At 39.0% G+C, this 21,562-nt stretch overlaps 1 protein-coding gene across 1 annotated transcript in view; it reads right to left on the bottom strand.

Moving 5' to 3' along the window:
• Positions 1 to 1,211: 1,211 nt before the first annotated feature.
• LOC100258402 (glutathione S-transferase DHAR3, chloroplastic) overlaps positions 1,212 to 21,562 on the bottom strand; it is a 52,865-nt gene continuing 32,514 nt past the window's right edge. The window contains exon 6 of the mRNA XM_002266070.5: positions 1,212 to 1,513. Coding sequence (XP_002266106.1) covers positions 1,427 to 1,513 — 87 coding nt within the window. The 3' untranslated portion in view covers positions 1,212 to 1,426. The remainder of the gene's footprint in view (positions 1,514 to 21,562) is intronic.

Genomic DNA, 21,562 nt, shown 5'->3' on the forward strand with positions numbered 1-21,562 from the left:
AAAAATCGGATAAATAGATTGACTTCTAATTGAATCGATTGATGAATAGGTCATTTATCAAAGAATAGGTCATGAAACTACAAAAATATATGTTAGATTAAAAAAGTAGAGTTTTTTTGGTTCAACAAATCTTTTGTGAATATGAGTTTTTAAACAAAAATACCTCTTTCTAAAAAGACCAAAATACCTTTAAAATTCAATTCACATGTAGACCCTAAAATTTGTTCCATGGTCTTTTTATCTAAAGTGTCAGACTTAATTTCATTCATAGTTTTAAGTTCATTTGATTAGAAATTTTTGACCCTCTTACTAATTTTTAATTCTATTTATTTTATTGGCTGGGTAAAATTGGATTTTTCAAGGGATAAATCAGAATTTTTTTAAAAGAGAAAATCAGAAATTTTTTGAGGGGAAAATTAGGATTTTTTTTTAATGGAAAATTGGAATTTTTTTTGGAACACTAAATTAGAATCTTGAAGGCAAGAATCAGATTTTCTTTTTTTTTTTTAGAGGAAACAAGAATTTCCAAGGAAGGAGAAAAGAATATTGTTTTGTAAAAACAAAAGAGATCTTTTAAAAAGAGGTCTCTCTCTTTTCTTTCTTCTCCGTCCATATCCCACCTGAATCTCTACTGTCAACCCGCACCAGCATCAAATACGTCCTTATTTTAAGAGAAAAGGGATGTAGGTGAGTGAAAACCACTAATAAAAAGGACAAGAAAAATATTTGATAAAATTTCAATTCAATAGGGACTAGGCATATTTAACCAAAACCTCAACCAAGGAGAATAAAATTAACTCATAAAATATCCACAAACAAAGCCTAAGACCCAAAGCCCATAAAAAGCCCAAGTCGCATGAATTCAAATCCATTAGTAAATTGGGCCAAGGCCTTAGAATCCAAGTAGACCCATCAAGTAATTGAAATAGGAATAAGCCCATTGAATTAAAAAACCCAGGCCCAGACCTAAATCAATATACAAACCCAAAACTAAGCTTGAAATCGAAAGCCCAAAGTCCATTATTAAACCCAAAACAATGAAATTAACTTAAAAGGTCAAACCCAAATTAAAATCTAATTTATGTAGAAGTCCAAACCTCTACTTTCAAAAGATCAGTGACTGAATTTTATCATGAACTTCCTACATTTGAAGCAATCCCACTGTTCAATTTTTTATGTCCATTTCATACTTCTTCACATGGGGAGCATGGTTTCTTATTTTATCATGAAGAAAACAGATGGAATTGAGATATCAAGAACCATTGGAATCATCACACGCCCCGACACAAAGGCCTTGTGACCAGCAAAGCCATATTGGGAGACATTTGAGTTTAGATATGATCTGTAGGACTATCCTATTATGAAATCCATTTTTTGAAATAGTGAACAGAAGGGTAAGCAAGGAAAATGATAGCTCCAAACTGCTTTAACTCATCACCTTTGGACGCCATCCAGCAATAACATCCTCTGGAAGACCTCGGGTCTTGACAAAAGACTCCATGGAGAAGATATTCTGAATTAAAAAATGCAGCCGTATGAGACAAATACCAGTTGATACAAATGAAACCAGCTTTAGCTATTCATATAATTGAGAAATATTGGCCATAACGCCTCATATATATATATTGAAAGAATAATCAGGAGAGAGTCTCTAAGAAGAGATACATCAAGCTTCAAAACGCCAGTAGGTTTTGGTTATATAACTAGCAAAAGAAAGGTTCATAACATAACAAAGCAATGAAAATTTTCATATAACCACTACATAGTAGGATTAACTTATGACAAATGTTCCCAGGGATATAATTCTGTTAGAATTGCAATAGAATTCACTGACATCAGAGATGGAATGTAAGGTACAGAGACTACATCTGAGCTTTGATTATAGAAAAATTTAAGACAAAAGAGGAAAATGTTTAATTAGATGCAGATGAGACAAATATTGCTAAATCAAACTCATGAAATCAAAGTGGAAATTATGAGAAATCAAGGCAAGAAACTAGAAACTAGAACTTACTGAATCAAATTTATTTATGCCAGAGAAATATACTACTAAAGATCATCATCTGAAAGAAGTGATAGGAAGTTAACACAATGGAAAGTTCTCAATATACTTTGGTGGAAACCAAATCCTGAACAGGATTTTTAAATGCATGTTTTAAGATAGGGAAGGTACACTTTGATAAAGGAGATAGATGGGTTTAGAGTCAACATTTAGCACCCATTTTTAAAGCATAGGAAATCCCAGCTTGAATTACTTAACTGCCACAAAAGAGAATACACTTACCAACCTAGAAGCAAAGGACAACAAATTAAGAACAATGAGTCCAAGGTCAAAGGTCATGTCACAAAGTTGGGAAGTGTCAGGCATGAACCTCATGAAAATCAACTCAGCAATTGTTGGGCACTTGGACAAATGTGCTTACCAAACCAATATTGAGACAAAATTCATTAATGAAGTCAATCATGGTGTAAACACGTGGCAGAGCTCTCAGAGAACAAATCTCATCTGCAGAGGTGTGCTTACTACAGGGGGACTCAAATCAACATGATTTTAAGTTCAAAACTGGAACTGTCCACACCTTAAAAGGACTTATTAGATGCTCCAGCAGTCTAAAAGACACAGCAGCAGAAACTTTATAGATGACAGATTTATCTTTCTTACTAATTTGCAAATACTGGAGGCAAATTGACCAGAAGAAAAGACTGATCTTGTTCAAAACTAGGACAGACAAGCAAAATTGATGAAAAATGTTAAAACAACTGCAAATCAGAACAACCACCCATAGTATAGTTCAGGCCTTTTGATGTTAATTTATCCAAATCATAGTGGGCATCAGTCTCAGCAGATTTGAAAGGTATTCAGAAGGAAAAAAATGCATTTTGGTTAAAACATGGGGCCAAGTGAGTAGAAAAGGATGTGTGCACAACAAGATCAAATCTTTGATTTTCTATGATATTCGCATGATTACAACAATTAAGAGCATAAAAAGGCTAGAGGAGAAAATCACCTCTAAAAAGAATAGATAACTGTCCTTACAGAAAAAGGAATTATTGATGTCTTATTTTGCAAAGTCCCCTTGGACCAGTCATTGCATTCCTTGTGGCACAACCAATTACAAAGCACCATGTATCCTCGAATTTCGAGTCACATGCTCAAGACGTTCCTAAAAAACATGACCCCTGGTGCACCTTACCCTTACCTCTGATGCATGGATAGGTCCATGTTTTTCCTACATTGCTTCTATGCCACAGAGTTATGTCATTAGGACATGGATGCCTATCTCAAAATAGATCCGTGGGTCACCTAGATGTCCATGGAACATGGATGCACCCATATGGTGGTGAAGGTAACATTATATGTACCTGAAAAGGGTGATTGTTTCTCTCATGTTACAAGGACTGCATGTATTTTCTGTAATAGTTGTCTGGTTGATCTCATATGTCCCATCAAAGGTATTGTTCTTGATACAATGCCTTGATGCTAATAGACCCACTTGAGTTGGAAGTATTCCAAATGGAATTGACACATATTGGAGGTGGAGTTGACCTTCTTACTATTGAATACTTTTAGACTAATTTAAGGGTCTTGATTTAGTGGTTAAAGCTGGAGGCTAGCTAAGGGGGGATTGACACATATCAACTAAAATTGAGAGGGAGGGGGACTATTGTGCCTTTGTGAGACAACTCATTTCTAGATGCTTCCACATTATCCTTGAACAATTAACGTGGGTCACTATTTTGGAGCACTATATGAAGGCTCCATTCCTTTGACGAACAAAAGAAGAAATAAATTCTTGCTCCACTAGAATATTCTCTTAAATCATGCTATCACTTTCTCAAACCCCCTCTCGCCCCTCATTGTAACTCATTCTCCCCTCCAACCTTTGACAACTCGCTATCCTAAGTGGTAGGCCTCCTAGAGAATAAGATATTATTGATGTTTTATTTTAAAAAGTCCATGATCAAAGGCCAATCATTGCATTCCATGCATCTAACTAGCAAGACCAATTATAGGGCAACATGTACCTTGGAACTTAGTGTCACACGTTCAAGACACCTCTTTGCTAACACAACATTTGAGGCACTTTGCCCTTAAGCATTGATGCATGGAAAAGTCCATGTTTTCCCTACATATCTCCTATGTCACAGTGTTGTGTCTTTTGGATATGCATATTATCTCAAACTACATCCTTGAGGTCACTTAAATGCCTATGGAACATAAATGTTTGTATGTTTGTAAGTGGGTGTAGGTGTGCAACTCAAGCTGGTTAGGTTGGGATTGATAGTTAACCCAAGAATAAGTTACATTTGTCCAAAGTCCAACCCAACATCATTTGTAGCCCTATTTGCCCAATCCAAGCTTAAACTAAACTTTTTTTTTTTTCCCAAGATTAGGTTGAAATTGGGTTAGACTTTGGTTAGAGGAAAAATGTATGAGTTATGCTTGGGTTGGGCGAGTTACGTGGGTTAGTCAAGTCAAAACTCAGTTTAGGTTAGGTTGAGTTAAGTTAGGTTAGGTCACACTGAAGGAAAAAAAAAATGTATGATATATTAGTAGGCCAAAAGAAAGCTTGCTTTTATATTTCACAATGCGTAGGAATAAAACCGTAAATGTTAATTTCATCAACATCAAATCCATCAATCTAATGCAACAATTTTTTATTTTTTATTTTTTTTGTTATAGACAAAAATAACACATCTTCATTCATTTGAAAATGAGCACAAGGATGAGAAATCCTTAGAAGATGTACAAAAGTTGGTTAAAAGTAACCAAGAACCTGAATCCCTCACAGTAGAACTAATCACTTCCCATGAGGGTTAAAAATCATGTACACTTGATAAAAAAACAAGGTTAAAAGTAACTAAGAACCCAACTCCCCCATAATAGAACAAACCATTTCCCATGAGGGTTAAATATCATGTACATTGGATAAAAAAAACAATATACACATAAGGGGAAAGAAAATCCACAACAAAAGAGGCTAAGTGGATTAATTTTTTTTAGTACAAGGATAGTGATAATAAGTTTCCATCCAATAGGTAAGTAGTTTAATTTTAATAGATAAGAAGTTAATATATCTATTTTTATATAAGATAAAATATTAAAGTATTATTTAAATTCTTAAAGTTAATTACAATTTGAATATCACTACTTAAATAATATAGTATAAAATTCAATTATTTATGATATATATAAATTAAAATATAATTATCTAATTAAAATCATTAAATACTTAATTTAGGTTTAGGTAGCCTGACATCCCAACCTAAATTCAATTAGATTTTTTATTTTTCGAAAGCCTAACCCAAATTGCAAAAAGGGATAGGTTTTGGGTGGAGTTGTGTTGAGTCCCCCAAAAATTGCACCCCTAAGTGGATGGGTGAGTTGTAGGGGGTGGGCAAATGCCTTTCCTACTTTACCACCTTGTGAATGTGACATTATATGCCCTTGAAAGAGATAAGCACACTCATGTTACAAGAAGAAGAAATATACTTTTCCTTCATAATAGTTATGGGAGGATAATTTTCTATATGTTGAAATTGAGCTCCTAAAAGCAAGACATGATGTAATAAATTCAAACTTGACAATTCCCTTACCATCCTTTCATGCATTGATATTGATTTGATCATTCAACCCATATCTCTTACATTGTACATGACTTGGATGTATTAGGAGTTGCATAGAGAATACAAGTCATGGGTTCCTTATAAATAGATGAGTTATCCATAGTCAGTTTATAAATTTGGGCAATCTAATAGAGACTATAGTGCACCATCTCTTAATTGGAGGGATGACTTGTCTTGACGGTCGGGATGGGTTTGCCATGGTAAGTGTAGTAGTGTATGTGATACACACTGGATAGGATCTAAGGTGAATCATGACGTGAGGTTATCAGTTGTCATAATTCACCAAGCTACTATACTGTATGGATTCTCAACCTTGAGAGGATATTAAGCCTATGCTAAAATCAACAGAAGACTTTGACCTATAAGTGAAATCCTAAAGTGACCATATTTCCCTATGTATTGGGTCCCAGTTGATGGAGGCTGGTGGCAACGGGTATTTTCAATAAATGCACCATAATATCTCATGGGATTGAAATAGTGTGTCCCATTGAGTGATCCAAAACACATGTAATCGTGAAATTGATGGCCACAGTAATTCGTATAGTGGAGCTTGACATACTTAAGCTTGACATCTACTCCTTGAAGCTTAAGTATGTCAATTGATCACATAATAAGTGAAATTTGTAACTCCAGGATTTGAAAAGTAATTTTGATAGGTAATAACATTACCTTGTTAGATTTTAGATACCAATCCATTGGGGGTTTGCATGCAGTGGATAATAGGTGACGAATCCGAGCTTTCTCTCATTATTATTTACATAAGGTACTGGAGTGCAGTTGATTCTCTATAGTGGGATGTTGAATCAATTTCAAAATTGGATTATAAGGGAGCCAGTACTCTTATGGGTTCCAATGGTCCCCACTCTGAACTCATATATCATGATGACACGGTTTATGAGGGTTGGTTGACTCTTAGTTCACTTTTGTGCATAAGGACATTTTGATAATTACGCAAGGTTGCATAGGGGATAGTGAGTAAAGTTTTTGAATTGGGCGAATTGATTAATTAGATGACTTATGTGGTTAATTAATCAATTAAGACCGTTTTGGATTATATTAAGTGATCTAAGCCCATGTGGGCTTATGTCACTTAAGCCTAGTAGATGAACCTTATAAATGCCTCTTTATGGGGTTAGGGTCTGTTGTTTTCCAAATCCAAAGAGAGTGGGAGTCTAAGCATCCACCCTTCCAAAGTCCACTCTTTGGAGTGCCATGGACATGGTTCGAGTCATCAGGCGGAAGAGTTTGGGTGTATGAGACCTCCAAAGCTTTTTCAGGCATGTTCTTCATAAGATGGATTTCGATTTGGAAACATCCAAAACGTAGATATGAGTTTTAATCTCTAGATTTGTATTATTCTATGTTTGTGAAGCCATTTATTTATGCTTTGTTAGATCTAGAGATACCTAGGGGTAGATTCATGCACTCTATGAGATCTAGGGCATGGAACAGAGTAATTTGGGGTTCCCAACACTATATACCCTCAAAGGTGTTGTCCTTAACTTTAATGACCCGCTCCTAACCGGGTAGATATTATCAACTCTAAGCCTAAGGACCCTCACAACTTTAAAACTCATCCACAAGGTTAAGAGAAGCTCATACATATTTAATACTAGAAACTTTTTCCCCTATCTGATATAGGATATCACAACCGCCCCCATACGAACATGACGTTCTAGTCATGTTCCATAGGACTGTGGGGCTAAATAAACAAACATCTTTTGTGAGACCAAACAAACCCCCACATCGAGGTTGAGGTTTGACTTTGATACCATTAGTAACGATCTCCTTGCGATATTAACCGCTCTATGCCTAATGGACCCCATGGTTTTAAAACGTGTCCATAAGGTTAAGAGGAGCTTGTACATATAGTGTTAGGAAAATAACCCGCTTCCAACCGTGTAGATATTATACACTTTTGGCCCAATAAACCTTTACGACTTTAAAATACATCCAAAGATTAAGATGAACTCATACATATATAATGCCAAGAAAATTTTCACCTATTCAATGTATGATATCACAATCACTCTTTAAAACAAACATGTCCTTGTTGAGTCCCACAAAATTATAAGGTCAAACAAACAAGCACCCCTTGCAAGGACAAACAAACTCTCATACCAAGGTTGAGGTTTGACTCTCATATCATTCGTAACGACTAATTCTCAACCATGTAGATATTGTCAAATCTAAGAATGATTAACCCTTGTGCCTTTAGAACTTTTTCCCCTATTGGCTAGGAGGGGGTCATTACAAATAGTATTGAAGTCAATCCTCGACCTTGGTATAAGAGTTTGTTTAGCCTTATAAAAGGCGTTTATCAGATAAGCACGACAATCTTGTAGGATATGACGAGTACATCATGTCTGTATAAGGGAGGGAGATTGTAATATCTCACATTGGATAGGTGAAAAAATTCATGGCAATATATACATGTATGAACTCCTCTTAACCTTGTGGACATGTTTTAAAATTATAAGGGTCTATTGAGACTAAAACAAACAATATCTACATGATTGAGAGTAGATCATTACATTAACATAGTGCCATGATGTATCTCAATGGTAAAGTTGGGGTTTTTCCACCACTAAATACTTTGGCACTAATTTGAGGATCTTAGTTTAGTGGCTAAGGCAAGATGCTCATTGTGATTTTGACTAGAATTGGGTGGGAAGGACATTATGCCTTTATACACATGTTATCTGTAGAGGCTTCCAAATTATCCTTGAATAATTAAAATGTGATTTAATATTTTGGATCACTATAGAAAGTCTTAATTTCCCTCTAAAAAAAAGAAGAAAGAAATTTTTACTTTTCCAAATTTCTCTCCTTAAATATATTGCCACATGTCCAACCCTTTCTCACCCTCTCATTCTACTCTACTTTCCCCTCAAAACCTAAAATCCTCATCATCCCATGTGATTAGTGTTGGGATTGAGCCTTTGAAAGCAAGACATGATGTAACAAAGTTAGACTTAACTATCCCCTTGTTATCCCTTTGGTGTATTGACATTGATTTGAGCATTCAACTCATGTCTCATACATTGTACATGACTTGTGTGCATTAGGAGTTGCACAGAAAATACAAGTCATGGGTTCCTTGCAAGTAGATAAGTTGTCCATAGTCAGTTCATGGATTTGGGCAATCTAATAGAGATTGTAGTGCATCACCTCCTAATTGGAGGGATGACTTGTCTTGGCCATTAGGATGAGTTTCCATGGTGAGTGCACTCCCATGTACACTGGATAGGACCTACGATGAATCATGGTGCAAGGCTATCAATTGTCATGATTCACCAAGTTACTATACTGCATGAACTCTCAATCTTGAGAGGATATTGAGTCTGTGCCAAAATCAACAAAAAGACTTTGACTTATGGGTGAAACCTTAAAGTAGTCATATATACTAATGAATTGAGTCATTGTTGATGGAGGCTGGTGGCAACAGGTATTCTTAATAGAGGCACTATCATATCTCATGGAATTGAGACAGTGTATCCCCTTGGCTTATCGAAATGACATGTGATCATGAAATCTGTGGTCATAATAATTCCTTTAGTGGAATTTGACATATGCTCTTTGGAGCTAGAGTATGTCATTCGATTACATAATAAGTGAGATTTGTAACTCAAGGATTTGAGAAGTAATTTTGATAGGTGATAGCACTACCTTATTAGATTACGGACACCGGTTCATGAGGAGTCTGCTTGTAGTGGATAGTAGGTCACGAATCTGAATACATAATGTCTCGTTGTTATTCACATAGGATATTGGAGTTTACTTGATTCTCTGTAGTGAGATGTAGAATCAACTTTAGAATTAGATTATGAGGAAGCTAATACTCCTATGGGTCTCAATGGTGGTCCCCGTTCTGAGCTCATATACTTTATTGACACAAATTATAAAGGGCGAATTAGCTTTAGATTCAGTTTTGTGCATAAGGGCATTTTAGTAATTACGTAAGGTTACACAGGGGTAAATGAACAAGGTCTCTAGATTGGGCTAACTGATTAGTTAGTAGGCCTTTTGGTTAATTAATCAATTAGGATCCATTTTGGGTTAAATTAAGTGACCTAAGCCCATGTGGGCTCAAGTCACTTAAGCCTGTAGGGAATTTAAACCGAATTCCCAACCTATGAGAAACAAAAATAGAGAAAACACACGCCAAAGAAAAACAATCACATGCACAAGACAGTATTTACGTAATTCGGCAATTTGCCTACATCCATGGAGTTGCAGGGATATCACTATTATCAAGGAAGAATACAGAGTACAACCACAATGGTTATAATATTTTCTCTCTATATATAACACGACAACCACATCACACTAAAAAACCCTAATTACAAAAGGTGGTTCCACAATGGGCTAAACTGGTCCAACAAGCCTCAATAAATCTCTCATTAAAAAGTCATGCAATATTATTCGGGTCGGGTCGTCAAACCGAATCAAACAAAACTAGGCTCCACAAAGCCTAACAAATCTCCCACTTGGAGACTAGTCCAATCACCAACATCAAACCACTATCCTCCAAGAAACAATCCCTCATCCCTGCAACTCATCTTCATGTCCTCAAGCTAGAAGACCAATTGAAGCTGCGCACAGCTTCAACTTCTCAATAGTGACACCCTTTGTCAACATGTTTGCCGGGTTCTTAGATCCACAAATCTTCTCAAGTATTACCAGTTTATCTTCAACAAGATAACGGATAAAGTGGTATTTTGTTTGTATATGCTTCGACTTTGAATGAAAAGCCGAATTTTTGGCAAGAAGAATTGCACTCTGACTGTCACTGTGTAGAATGCCCATCTCCTGCTTCTTACCCAATTCATCTAAGAAATCATGTAGACAAATCATCTCCTTTCCAGCTTCAGTTGCTGCAACATACTCAGCTTCTGTAGTAGACAAAGTAACAATCTCCTGTAGATTTGAAACCCATGATATAGCTGTACCACCTAGAGTAAAAACAAACCCAGTAATACTCTTTCTACTATCAATATCACCAGCAAAATCAACATCTACATAACCCTACAGTTTCAAACTTGCACCTGTGAAACAAAGACATGTATCTAATGAACCTTTCAGATATCTTAGAATCCACTTTACTGTCTCCCAATGCTGCTTTCCAAGCCTACTCATGAATCTGCTCACAACTCCTACTGCATGTGCAATGTCTGGCCTTGTACACACCATAGCATACATCAAGCTGCCAATAGCTGAGGCATAGGGCACCTCCCTCATATGGTCCCTTTCTTCTTTTGTCTTCGGTGACTGTTCTTTGCTTAGTTTAAAATGACTACCCAAGGGTGTGCTCACTGGTTTAGCTTCATTCATGTTGAACCTACTGAGAACTTTCTTCACATACTTTAACTGTGAAAGCTTTAATGTACCATTAGCCTTGTCCCTAATGATTCTCATACCAAGGATTTGTTTTGCAACTCCCAAATCCTTCATTGCAAACTGTTTGGACAATTATTTCTTCAGATTATTAATCTTCTCAATGTCAGACCCTGCAATAAGCATATCATCCACATACAACAGTAATATGATGTAAGAATTGTCAAAAGACTTAACATAACAACAGTGATCAACTTCACATCTCTTGAACCCAATTCTATGCATAAACCTGTCAAACTTCTTGTACCACTGTCTAGGAGTTTGTTTAAGGCCATACAAGTTTTTTCTCAATTTGCAGACTAGATTCTCTTGTCCCTGAACAATGAACCCTTTTGGCTGAATCATGTAAAGGTCTTCCTTCCTCCAAGTCACCATGAAGGAATGTTATCTTCACATCTAACTGCTCAAGATGTACGTTTTCTACAGCCACCATTCCCAGTACAAGTCTGATTATTGACATTTTTACAATTGGAGAAAATATCTCTGTGTAGTCAATGCCCTCCTTTTGCTGGAACCCTTTAACAACTAATCTGGCCTTGTAATGTTTGCTACCATCATGCTCATTCTTTATTCTGTATACCCACTTGTTGTGCAAATCCTTCTTTCCTATTGGCAATTCAGTCAGTTCCCATGTCTGATTCCCTAACAAGGAATCCATCTCATCCTTCATGGCTAACTCCCACTTGCTTGAATTCTCATCTTGCAAGGCTTCATCATAACACTCTGGCTCACCACCATCAGTCAACAGGAGATAATTTAAAACAGGTGAATAACGTTGCGGAGGTCTAATGTTCCTGGAAGATCTGCGAACTTCAGCTACATGTGTACTCAGATCTACCTGTGAATTTACATTCTCCTTATCTTCTTCACCCCCCTTTTGGACAGTACTTTCAGTCAATTCATCTAAGTTGACAAACTCAGATTTCTTTTGATCTATCTTTATAACATTTGACACTACAATTGACCTGTCCTTGTACATAACCTGTTTATTAAATATCACATTTCTACTTCTGATGATTTTCCTGTTTTGTTCATCCCAAAACCTATAGCCAAATTTCTCATCACCATAGCCAATGAAAAAACATATTTTTGACTTTCCATCAAGTTTACTACGAGCATCAGAATCAATATGAACATAAAAAACACAACAAAAAACTTTTAAATGTGAAAACTTCACCTCTTTACCACTCCAAACCTCCTCAGGAAGTCTGAACTCCATGGGAACTGATGGTCCTCGGTTTATCAGGTAAGCTGCAGTGCTAACAACATCAGCCCAAAAAGTTTTTGGTAGTCCAGCATGCAACCTCATACTTCTAGCACGCTCATTGAGAGTTCTATTCATGCGCTCAGCCACACCATTCTGCTGTGGTGTCCCAGGAATAGTCATCTCCATTCTAATTCCCTGTGCAGCACAATACTCACTGAACCTTCCATCTATGTACTCTTCCATTATTTGACCTCAAACATTTTACTTTCAAACCTGTTTCTATCTCAACCATGGCCTTCCACTTCTTAAAAGTTTCAAATACACCAGATTTATTTTTTAGAAAATAAACTCATATCTTTCTGCTTGAGTCATCAATAAAAGTGATGTACTGCCTTGAACCTCCCAGGGATGCAACCGGAGAAGGCCCCCACAAATCAGTGTGTACTAGTTCCAAATTTTTAGCCTTCAGTGTCCTGCCAGTTTTAAAAAATCTCACATTTTTTTGCTTTCCTAATATGCAACTTTCACACATGTCAAAATCAATGGACTTCAATTCTGGTAGTTTTCCTTTTGACAACAACATCTTCATCCCTTTTTCACTCATGTGATCAAGTCTGCGGTGCCATAGACTTGTATCAGTACTTGCATCAGCAACTGCAATTGTGTCTCTTGGACTTGAGGTCATATACAGAGTACCAGTCTTCTTTCCACGAGCCAATACCCTAACTCCCTTTGTAACCTTCCAAGTACCACCAACAAATAGTATTGCATGTCCTTCATCATCAAGTTGTCCAATAGAAATCAGATTCCTCCTCACGTCAGGAATATGTCGAACCTTCTCCAGTAACCAAACAAACCCATTGGGCAATGATATCCGGACGTCTCCCAGACCCACAACATCCAAGGCTGAACCGTTAGCCAAATACACCTTACCAAAATCACCTACAACATAATTCTGCATGATTTCTCGATGTGGAGTGATATGAAACGAAGCTCTTGAATCCAAAACCCAATCATCAAGTGGACTGTCTACTGCAAGAAGTAATGCATCCTGTACCTCTTTTGTTACAGCATTAGCAGAATCATCTTCATTCTTCTTCTTAGAAATTTTACATTGCCTTTTAAAGTGACCTGTTTTCCCACAGTTCCAGTATTGTACTTGTTGGTTTGATCTAGATTTACTTCTGTTCCTATTAGAATTTCTGGATTTTGATATACCTTAGTTTGAATTTCTATCATTACCTCTGCCTTTTGTCTCAAGGTTTAGGGCAGAACCAGATCCTGAGGTTTCGCCTGCATCTCTTCAGCGAATCTCCTCAGCCAGAATTAAATCTCGTATATCATTATGCTTGAGCTTTTCCTTTCCTGTAGAATTGCTTACTGCCATCCTCATTGCCTCCCCACTGTTTGGCAAAGAAGCCAAGACGATCAAAGCACGAATCTCTTCATCAAAATCAATTTTTACAGACGACAATTGATTTGTGATTGTATTAAATTCATTCAGATGTTGTGCTACTGATGCATTCTCTGCCATCTTCAAATTGAACAATTTCTTCATTAGATGCACCTTATTGTTTGCGGACGACTTTTCATACATATCAGACAAAGCCTTCATCAGATCTGTTGTGGTCTTCTCCTTTACAACATTGTGTGCAACAGACCTAGACAGAGTTAACCTAATAACTCTTAGAATCTGTCTGTCAAGAAGCGCCCATTCCTCAGCCTTCATGCTCTCAGGTTTTGTCCTCAAAAGAGGCAGATGCAATTTCCTCCCATAGAGATAATCTTCAATCTGCATCCTCCAATACGCAAAGTCTGTGGCATCAAACTTTTCTATTCCAGACGCCTTTCCTCTTTCCTCTGCCATTGCTCCCACTCAAACCTAACCCTAGTGTCACGGACTTAGTCGTTCACTAAGCTCGTGCGGCACTTAGGCAAGTCAAGACGCTTGATCTTGCTAAGTCAGCCTTGATCCCCAATGCTTAGCTTGCTCGGCTAAGACACTCGCGACTCAAAAGCTTAAGAGCTTAGTAGGCAACTCCTTAAAGAATGGAAGCTTTATTATCTCAAGAAAGCCTTTATAAGTGCTTGGATGCTCACTTGCTTGGTGCCTTGGCCAAATGAGGCCCTCACCTATTTATAGGCACCAATGGAACTCTCTAGAACCTTGGAGGGTTCCTTACAATTCATGAATATTCTAGAATGTCCTACACTATTCTAGAATATTCAAGAGACTTCTAGATTTCTCTAGAAAGCTTTGGACCCTTCTCATGCCTTCTTCCATAGTGTAGAGTTGTGTGGACTTCTCTAGGCATTTCTAGAACCTTCCACACTCTTCCCACTAGTGGCTAAGTGTGGATGTCTCCAAGGGTCTCTAGAAGCTTCTCACCTCCTATATAAGCCATGGGGAGGGTCATTTGAAGCATCTTGTGACACTCTCCCCCACCTAAGCCGTCGACGTCCTCGTCGTTGCCTCATTCTGAAACTTCTCGATGTGTTTCCAGAATTTTCTCAAGGCATCCGCATGTTCCCAGCTTACCTGCCTCTTAGGTAGTCCTTTCCATTGGACTAGATATTCTATCACAGGAAGGACCCCTTGTCTCCTGGTGACCCGTTCAGCCAGGATATTCTTCACCTCCATCTCCTGTGAGGCTTCAGATGGATGCAGACCCGTGCGCTTCCAATGCTTAGAGTGCTGCTTCCTCTTACCCATTGAGTTCACCTTTCCCTTGGTGACCTCTTCCATGTGTGTGCGGGCTACCTCAGCTCGCTCCCCTTTTTCCTCCTTTACTTGCACCCCTGCTAGTAAGGAGGTCTCAGGCGTACTAGGCTTCGGGTTGAATTGGAGGGCACCTAGTAGCTGCATTGAGCCCATATGTGCTTCGTCCTCCTGCTCCCTCTCCTCGATCATGGCACTGAGCGCCTTCCTCTTTGGACAATCCCGTGCCCAATGTGGACCGTCACACAGGAAGCATTTGATTTTAGGCGTAAACTCCTTCCTTTCCGCCTTATCCCTTCCTTCTCGGACGTTAGACGTCTTGCCTGATCCCTTTTTAGGAGCATTGTGGTCCCTTGGAACCTCGTCTCCCCCACCCATGGCGTGGCTATCCTCCAAAGACGCAATCTTAGAGGAGTCTCCCCTCCTATAATCCGTTAAAGACTCGGCTACTGCCATAGCGGTGGCTAAGTCTTGAACGCCTCGGCGCCTTAATTCCTGCTCGGCCCACCCTTGCAGGTTATCCATGAAGTTGAATAGCAACTCCTCCTGAGTCATGTTAGGAATCTCAAGCATGAGCGAAGAGAATTCCTTGACATAGTTGCGTATTGAGCCTGTGTGCTTAAGACGCCGCATGTTTTTCCTAGCCAGGTAAGCCACGTCCTCGGGGTAGAACTGCCTTTTGATCTCCCTCTTGAAATCCTCCCACGTCTCTATGGTGCAAATGCCTTTCTCCATATCGGCAAACCTTCGACGCCACCATAGAGTAGCTGTGTCAGTAAGGTAGAGAGTTGCAGTTCTTACCTTAGCCGCCTCATCCGTCAATGCGATAGCCTCAAAGTATCGCTCCATATGCCATAAGAAGTTATCCAACTCCTTGGCATCCCGATTGCCACTAAACCTATGTGGCTTCGGCACCTCCACCCTAGATGTCTCCTGTGTGGCCATGACCCGAGCTGATACAGCGGTCTTATAGATGGCCAACTCTTGTCGAATCTCTTGGTCTCGGGCCTCCACTCGTGCAGTCAAGGCCTCCATCCTTGACTCCACACTAGCGAACATGCTCATGACCTTGTCTTGGAAGGACATGAACTCCTCGTGTGACACCGGCTGAACTCGTGAGACCAGCACCCCCTCGCGAAGGTCTTGGATCTGCTCCCTTAGATCCTCTAAGCCCTTCTCCATGCCTTGCTCGATCAAGTCCACCCCTTCCCGGGTGTCTGCCATGGCTAGCTCCACCTTGGCTAACCTTGCCTCCATGTTGGCAACAACATCACGAGATGTATCCTTCTTACCTCTGCCCCTGCCCCGTGCAGTAGGCTCGGTCTCCCTCCCACGGGTTTGCTCGCTAGTCTCCTCCACGTTGGAACCCGACATGCTTCCTTTGCTATGCCCACCTCGTAACCACGCTCTGATACCACTTGTCACGGACTTAGTCGTTCACTAAGCTCGTGCGGCACTTAGGCAAGTCAAGACGCTTGATCTTGCTAAGTCAGCCTTGATCCCCAATGCTTAGCTTGCTCGGCTAAGACACTCGCGACTCAAAAGCTTAAGAGCTTAGTAGGCAACTCCTTAAAGAATGGAAGCTTTATTATCTCAAGAAAGCCTTTACAAGTGCTTGGATGCTCACTTGCTTGGTGCCTTGGCCAAATGAGGCCCTCACCTATTTATAGGCACCAATGGAACTCTCTAGAACCTTGGAGGGTTCCTTACAATTCATGAATATTCTAGAATGTCCTACACTATTCTAGAATATTTAAGAGACTTCTAGAATGTCCTACACTATTCTAGAATATTCAAGAGACTTCTAGATTTCTCTAGAAAGCTTTGGACCCTTCTCATGCCTTCTTCCATAGTGTAGAGTTGTGTGGACTTCTCTAGGCATTTCTAGAACCTTCCACACTCTTCCCACTAGTGGCTAAGTGTGGATGTCTCCAAGGGTCTCGAGAAGCTTCCCACCTCCTATATAAGCCATGGGGAGGGTCATTTGAAGCATCTTGTGACACTAGGCTCTAATACCAGTTGTAGGGAATTTAAACCGAATTCCCAATCTATGAGAGACAAAAATAGAGAAAACACACGCTAAAGAAAAACAATAACACGCACAAGACAGTATTTACGCGGTTCGGCAATTTGCCTACATCCACGGAGTTGCAGGGATATCACTATTATCAGGGAAGAATACAGAGTACAACCATAGCGGTTATAATATTTTCTCTCTATATATAACACGACAGCCACACCACACTAAAAAACCCTAATTACAAAGGTGGTTCCACAATGGGCTAAACGAGCCCAACAGGCCTCAGTAAATCTCCCATTAAAAAATCATGCAATATTATTCGGGTCGGGTCATCAAACCGGATCAAACAAAACTAGGCTCCACAAAGCCCAACAAAGCCCAGTTAGGAACCCTATAAATACCCCTTGAGGTTAAGGTTTCCATAACTTTTGTCTTTCTTAAAGTTTGAGAACATCCAAACCTGAAGGTTAGTACTTTAATCCTAAAAAATTAATTTTTAAAAAATTGGTATTGCTTTCATTGTTTAGATCTAAAATGCCAACAACTAGCTTCTTAGAAAATAAAGTATTATTGATGTCTTATTTTACAAAGTCCACATAGACCAATCATTGTACATCATCTTTTTAGCTTGTAATGTGTGAGATCGATCATGGCATGACCAATTACAAAGTATCATAGTTCTTGGAACTTAGTATCACATATCTTAAGACAACTCTCCACTAATATGACACATGATGCACCTTGCCCTTGATTATCAATGCATCGAAAGATCCATGTTCTCTTCCTACATATCTCCTATCCACATTGCTACATCATTTAGACATGGATGTCCATCACAAATACATCCCTAAGTTGCTTGGATGCCTTCTTGTGGTAGATGGCTAAGGAGTTTTTCACAATATACCTCTTAGTGAAGGTGAAATTATATACATCTGAGAGCGATTATTATTTCACTCATGTTATGAGGAGTGCATGTTTCTTCAATCTATATATCTATCTAAAATGGACAAAGTCCATTTTAGACCCCCAAGCCTTATTCCCAACTTAGGTAAGGCTATTATCATCAAGGCATTATTATATATAAGATACAACGATCCCCACCAAGCACCCATGGCTGAATGGTTAAGGCGCCTAACTCCTAATTACCGAATTCGTAGGTCAATTCCTACCATAAGCATGCCAATGGAACCCTCCAATAAGTATACTTTTTATCCATGGAATCTCATCATCCATGCATAACAAATTGATGTGGTATATTAACATCATAACATATGAATAGTAAGAACTAGCATTCTTATTGAGATCGAAGCTCATAAAGAAGAAAATATAGATCATATATATATATATGAGTGTGTGTGTGTATGTGTGTGTGTGTGTGTGTGTGTGTGGGAAGTGTCACCCTTGACATAATGCCCTAATGATAACAACCTTGCCTTAGTCGGGAGCAAGGCTCAAGGGATTGGGTTGTTCTAAAAGGGACTTGGTCCATCTTGGTGATGGAATCGACCTTCTCACCAACAAACACTTTAGGACTTGTTTGAGGGTCTTGGTTTGGTGGGATTAACACATATCAAGCCTACTTTGGCTAGAATGAGAGGATGGGGGAAAATTGTATCTTTGTGATATGTGCCATCTCCAAAACCTTTCACATCATCCTTGAACAATGAATATCAAGTTACGATTTTGGAGCACTATTAAAAGGCTTCATTTACTACCAAACAAAAGGAAAAAGAGACTCCTATTCTCTTAGAATTCTCTCCTTGATCATACTGTTCAATCCCCTCTTGCCTCTCACTCTACTTCACTCTCCCCCAACCATGTGGTTAACCTCCTATTGATAAGAACCTACACAAACAATTATATAGCTCAATTGATTTCTTAAAAAAATTATTAAAAAAAGGGTTGACATACCAAGGACCCACAAACCCTCTACATACCACGTGATAGCAATAGAAGAGATCCTCTTTATAAGAGTTTGTTGAAATTCGACATTCAAAGTTAGGGTTTTAATTTAGGAAAGTATTTTAGGAATAAAAAAGGGGAGATCATTTAGGATATTTCCTTAGGATTCAGTTTCCTATTTTTTAGGAGAGAATCAAGCTAGATAGATATTTTCTTATTCAGTCATTTATGTATATACATGTGTATGGTGTGTACCGAATAAATCAATAAAGGAGTTCAAAAATTCTTCATGATATCAGAGCCAGTTTTCTGAAACCCTAATCCCTTCTGGCCGCCTCTTATTCAGGCCATCATTCATTCCAGCCAAACCTCTCTAGCCATCTCTCTCTCTGGCCATCTCTCATTCCGGCCATCAGTCCCTGTTTTCAAGCCGGTATCTCTGGTTTTCTTCTCTTCCCTATTTCCAGCAACCATATTCGACTGTCTCTCAGGCCGGTATCTCTGGTTTTCTCCTCTTCCCTATTTCCAGCAACCATATTCGGCTGTCTTCCTCATCTCCATGACAAAATATGGAATGGCATCATCACAAGTATCCAGCATCACGGCACCTGAATCAAGGGGCAGTTCTGAAATTCCAAACCTTGGTGGCAGTGATTCCTCTCCTATTCTCATCACAGGACACAAATTAAATGGCCATAACTATTTACAGTGGTCATAATCTGTGTTGCTGTTCATTTGCGGTAAAGGAAAGGATGAGTACCTCACTGGAGAAGCAGCCATGCTAGAAACTACAGAACCGGGTTTTAGGAAGTGGAAGATTGAAAACAGCATGATCATGTCATGGCTTATCAATTCCATGAACAATGACATAGGTGAAAATTTCTTGCTGTTTGGGACTGCAAAGGACATATGGGATGGAGCCAAAGAAACTTACTCAAGTTCTGAAAATACTTCAGAACTTTTTCAAGTTGAATCAGCCCTACATGACTTCCGCCAAGGAGAGCAGTCAGTTACTCAGTATTACAACACACTCACAAGGTATTGACAACAACTTGACTTATTCGAGACTCACTCATGGAAATGTTCGGATGATGCAGCAACATACAGGCAGATTGTGGAACAAAAGAGACTGTTCAAGTTTTTCCTAGGACTAAACAGGGAATTGGATGATGTTAGAGGCTGAATCATGGGCATTAAACCCCTACCAAGTCTCGGGGAGGCTTTTTCAGAGGTTAGGCGTGAAGAAAGTAGAAAGAAAGTGATGATGGGATCCAAAGAGCAACCTGCCCCAACATTGGATCCCTCTGCCCTTGCTGCTCGGTCATTTAATAGTAGTGGTGGAGATCGTCAGAAACGGGATAGGCCTTGGTGTGATTATTGTAAGAAACTAGGCCATTATAAGGAGGCTTGCTGGAAGCTTCATGGCAAACCGGCTGATTGGAAACCAAAGCCACGGTTTGATAGAGATGGCAGAGCACACGTGGCTGCCAACTCTGAGAGCACATCTGTTCCCGAGCCGAGTCCATTCAACAAAGAGCAGATGGAGATGCTACAGAAACTATTAAGCCAAGTTGGCAATGGCAGTACTACCAGGACAGCCTTCACTGCTAATCGAGGAGGAATGAAGCCGCGGATAGTGCACATAGGTGCTTCTGATCACATGACAGGAGATGCTGCCATTCTTCAAAATTACAAGCCAAGTAATGGTCATTCATCCGTCCATATTGCTGATGGTTCAAAGTCAAAAATTGTCGGGACAAGTTCCATAAAACTTACTGAAGAATTGTATCTTGACTCTGTCCTCCATGTTCCAAACTTGGATTGTAATTTTTTGTCCATTAGCAAATTGGCCCGTGATCTCCAATGTGTTACTAAATTTTATCCAAACTCGTGTGTTTTTCAGGACTTGAAATCGGGGAAGATGATTGGCAGTGCTGAACTGTGTTCCGGGCTCTACCTCCTCCCATGTGGCTGATTCTCAAACCAAGTCTCTCAAGCAAGTTGCGTACAATCTCAGAGTCTGTTAGAGTCTTTCAATTCTGTGTCAAATTCTAAGGTTAATAAAGATAGTGAGATTATAATGTTACACTATCACCTTGGTCATCCTAGCTTTGTTTACCTTGCAAAATTGTTTCCCAAATTATTTATCAATAAAAATCCAGCATCTTATCATTGTGAAATTTGTTAGTTTGCAAAGCATACTCGAACAGTATATCCTCAAATCCCATACAAACCTTCGACTGTTTTCTCTTTAGTACATAGTGATGTGTGGGGTCCCTCACGGATAAAAAATGTTTCTGGCACTCGATGGCTTGTGACATTCATTGATGATCATACACGAGTAACATGGGTTTTCCTTATGAAAGAAAAGTCAAAGGTCGGGCACATTTTTCAAACCTTCAATCTTATGGTTCAAAATCAATTCAATTCCAAAATTCAGGTCCTCAAGTCAAATAATGCAAAGGAATACTTTACTAGTAGTCTCAGTACCTATCTTCAAAATCACGGCATTATCCACATAAGTTCTTGCGTTGACACCCCACAACAAAATGGGGTGGCTAAACGCAAGAATAGACATCTTTTGGAGGTTGCCCGGTGCCTTATGTTTTCCTCTAATGTTCCAAACTATTTTTGGGGGGAAGCCATTCTCACAGCTACCTATTTGATTAACCGTATGCCATCCAGAGTG

This window comes from Vitis vinifera, chromosome 14, assembly GCF_030704535.1.
Source record: "Vitis vinifera cultivar Pinot Noir 40024 chromosome 14, ASM3070453v1".
NCBI lineage: Eukaryota > Viridiplantae > Streptophyta > Magnoliopsida > Vitales > Vitaceae > Vitis > Vitis vinifera.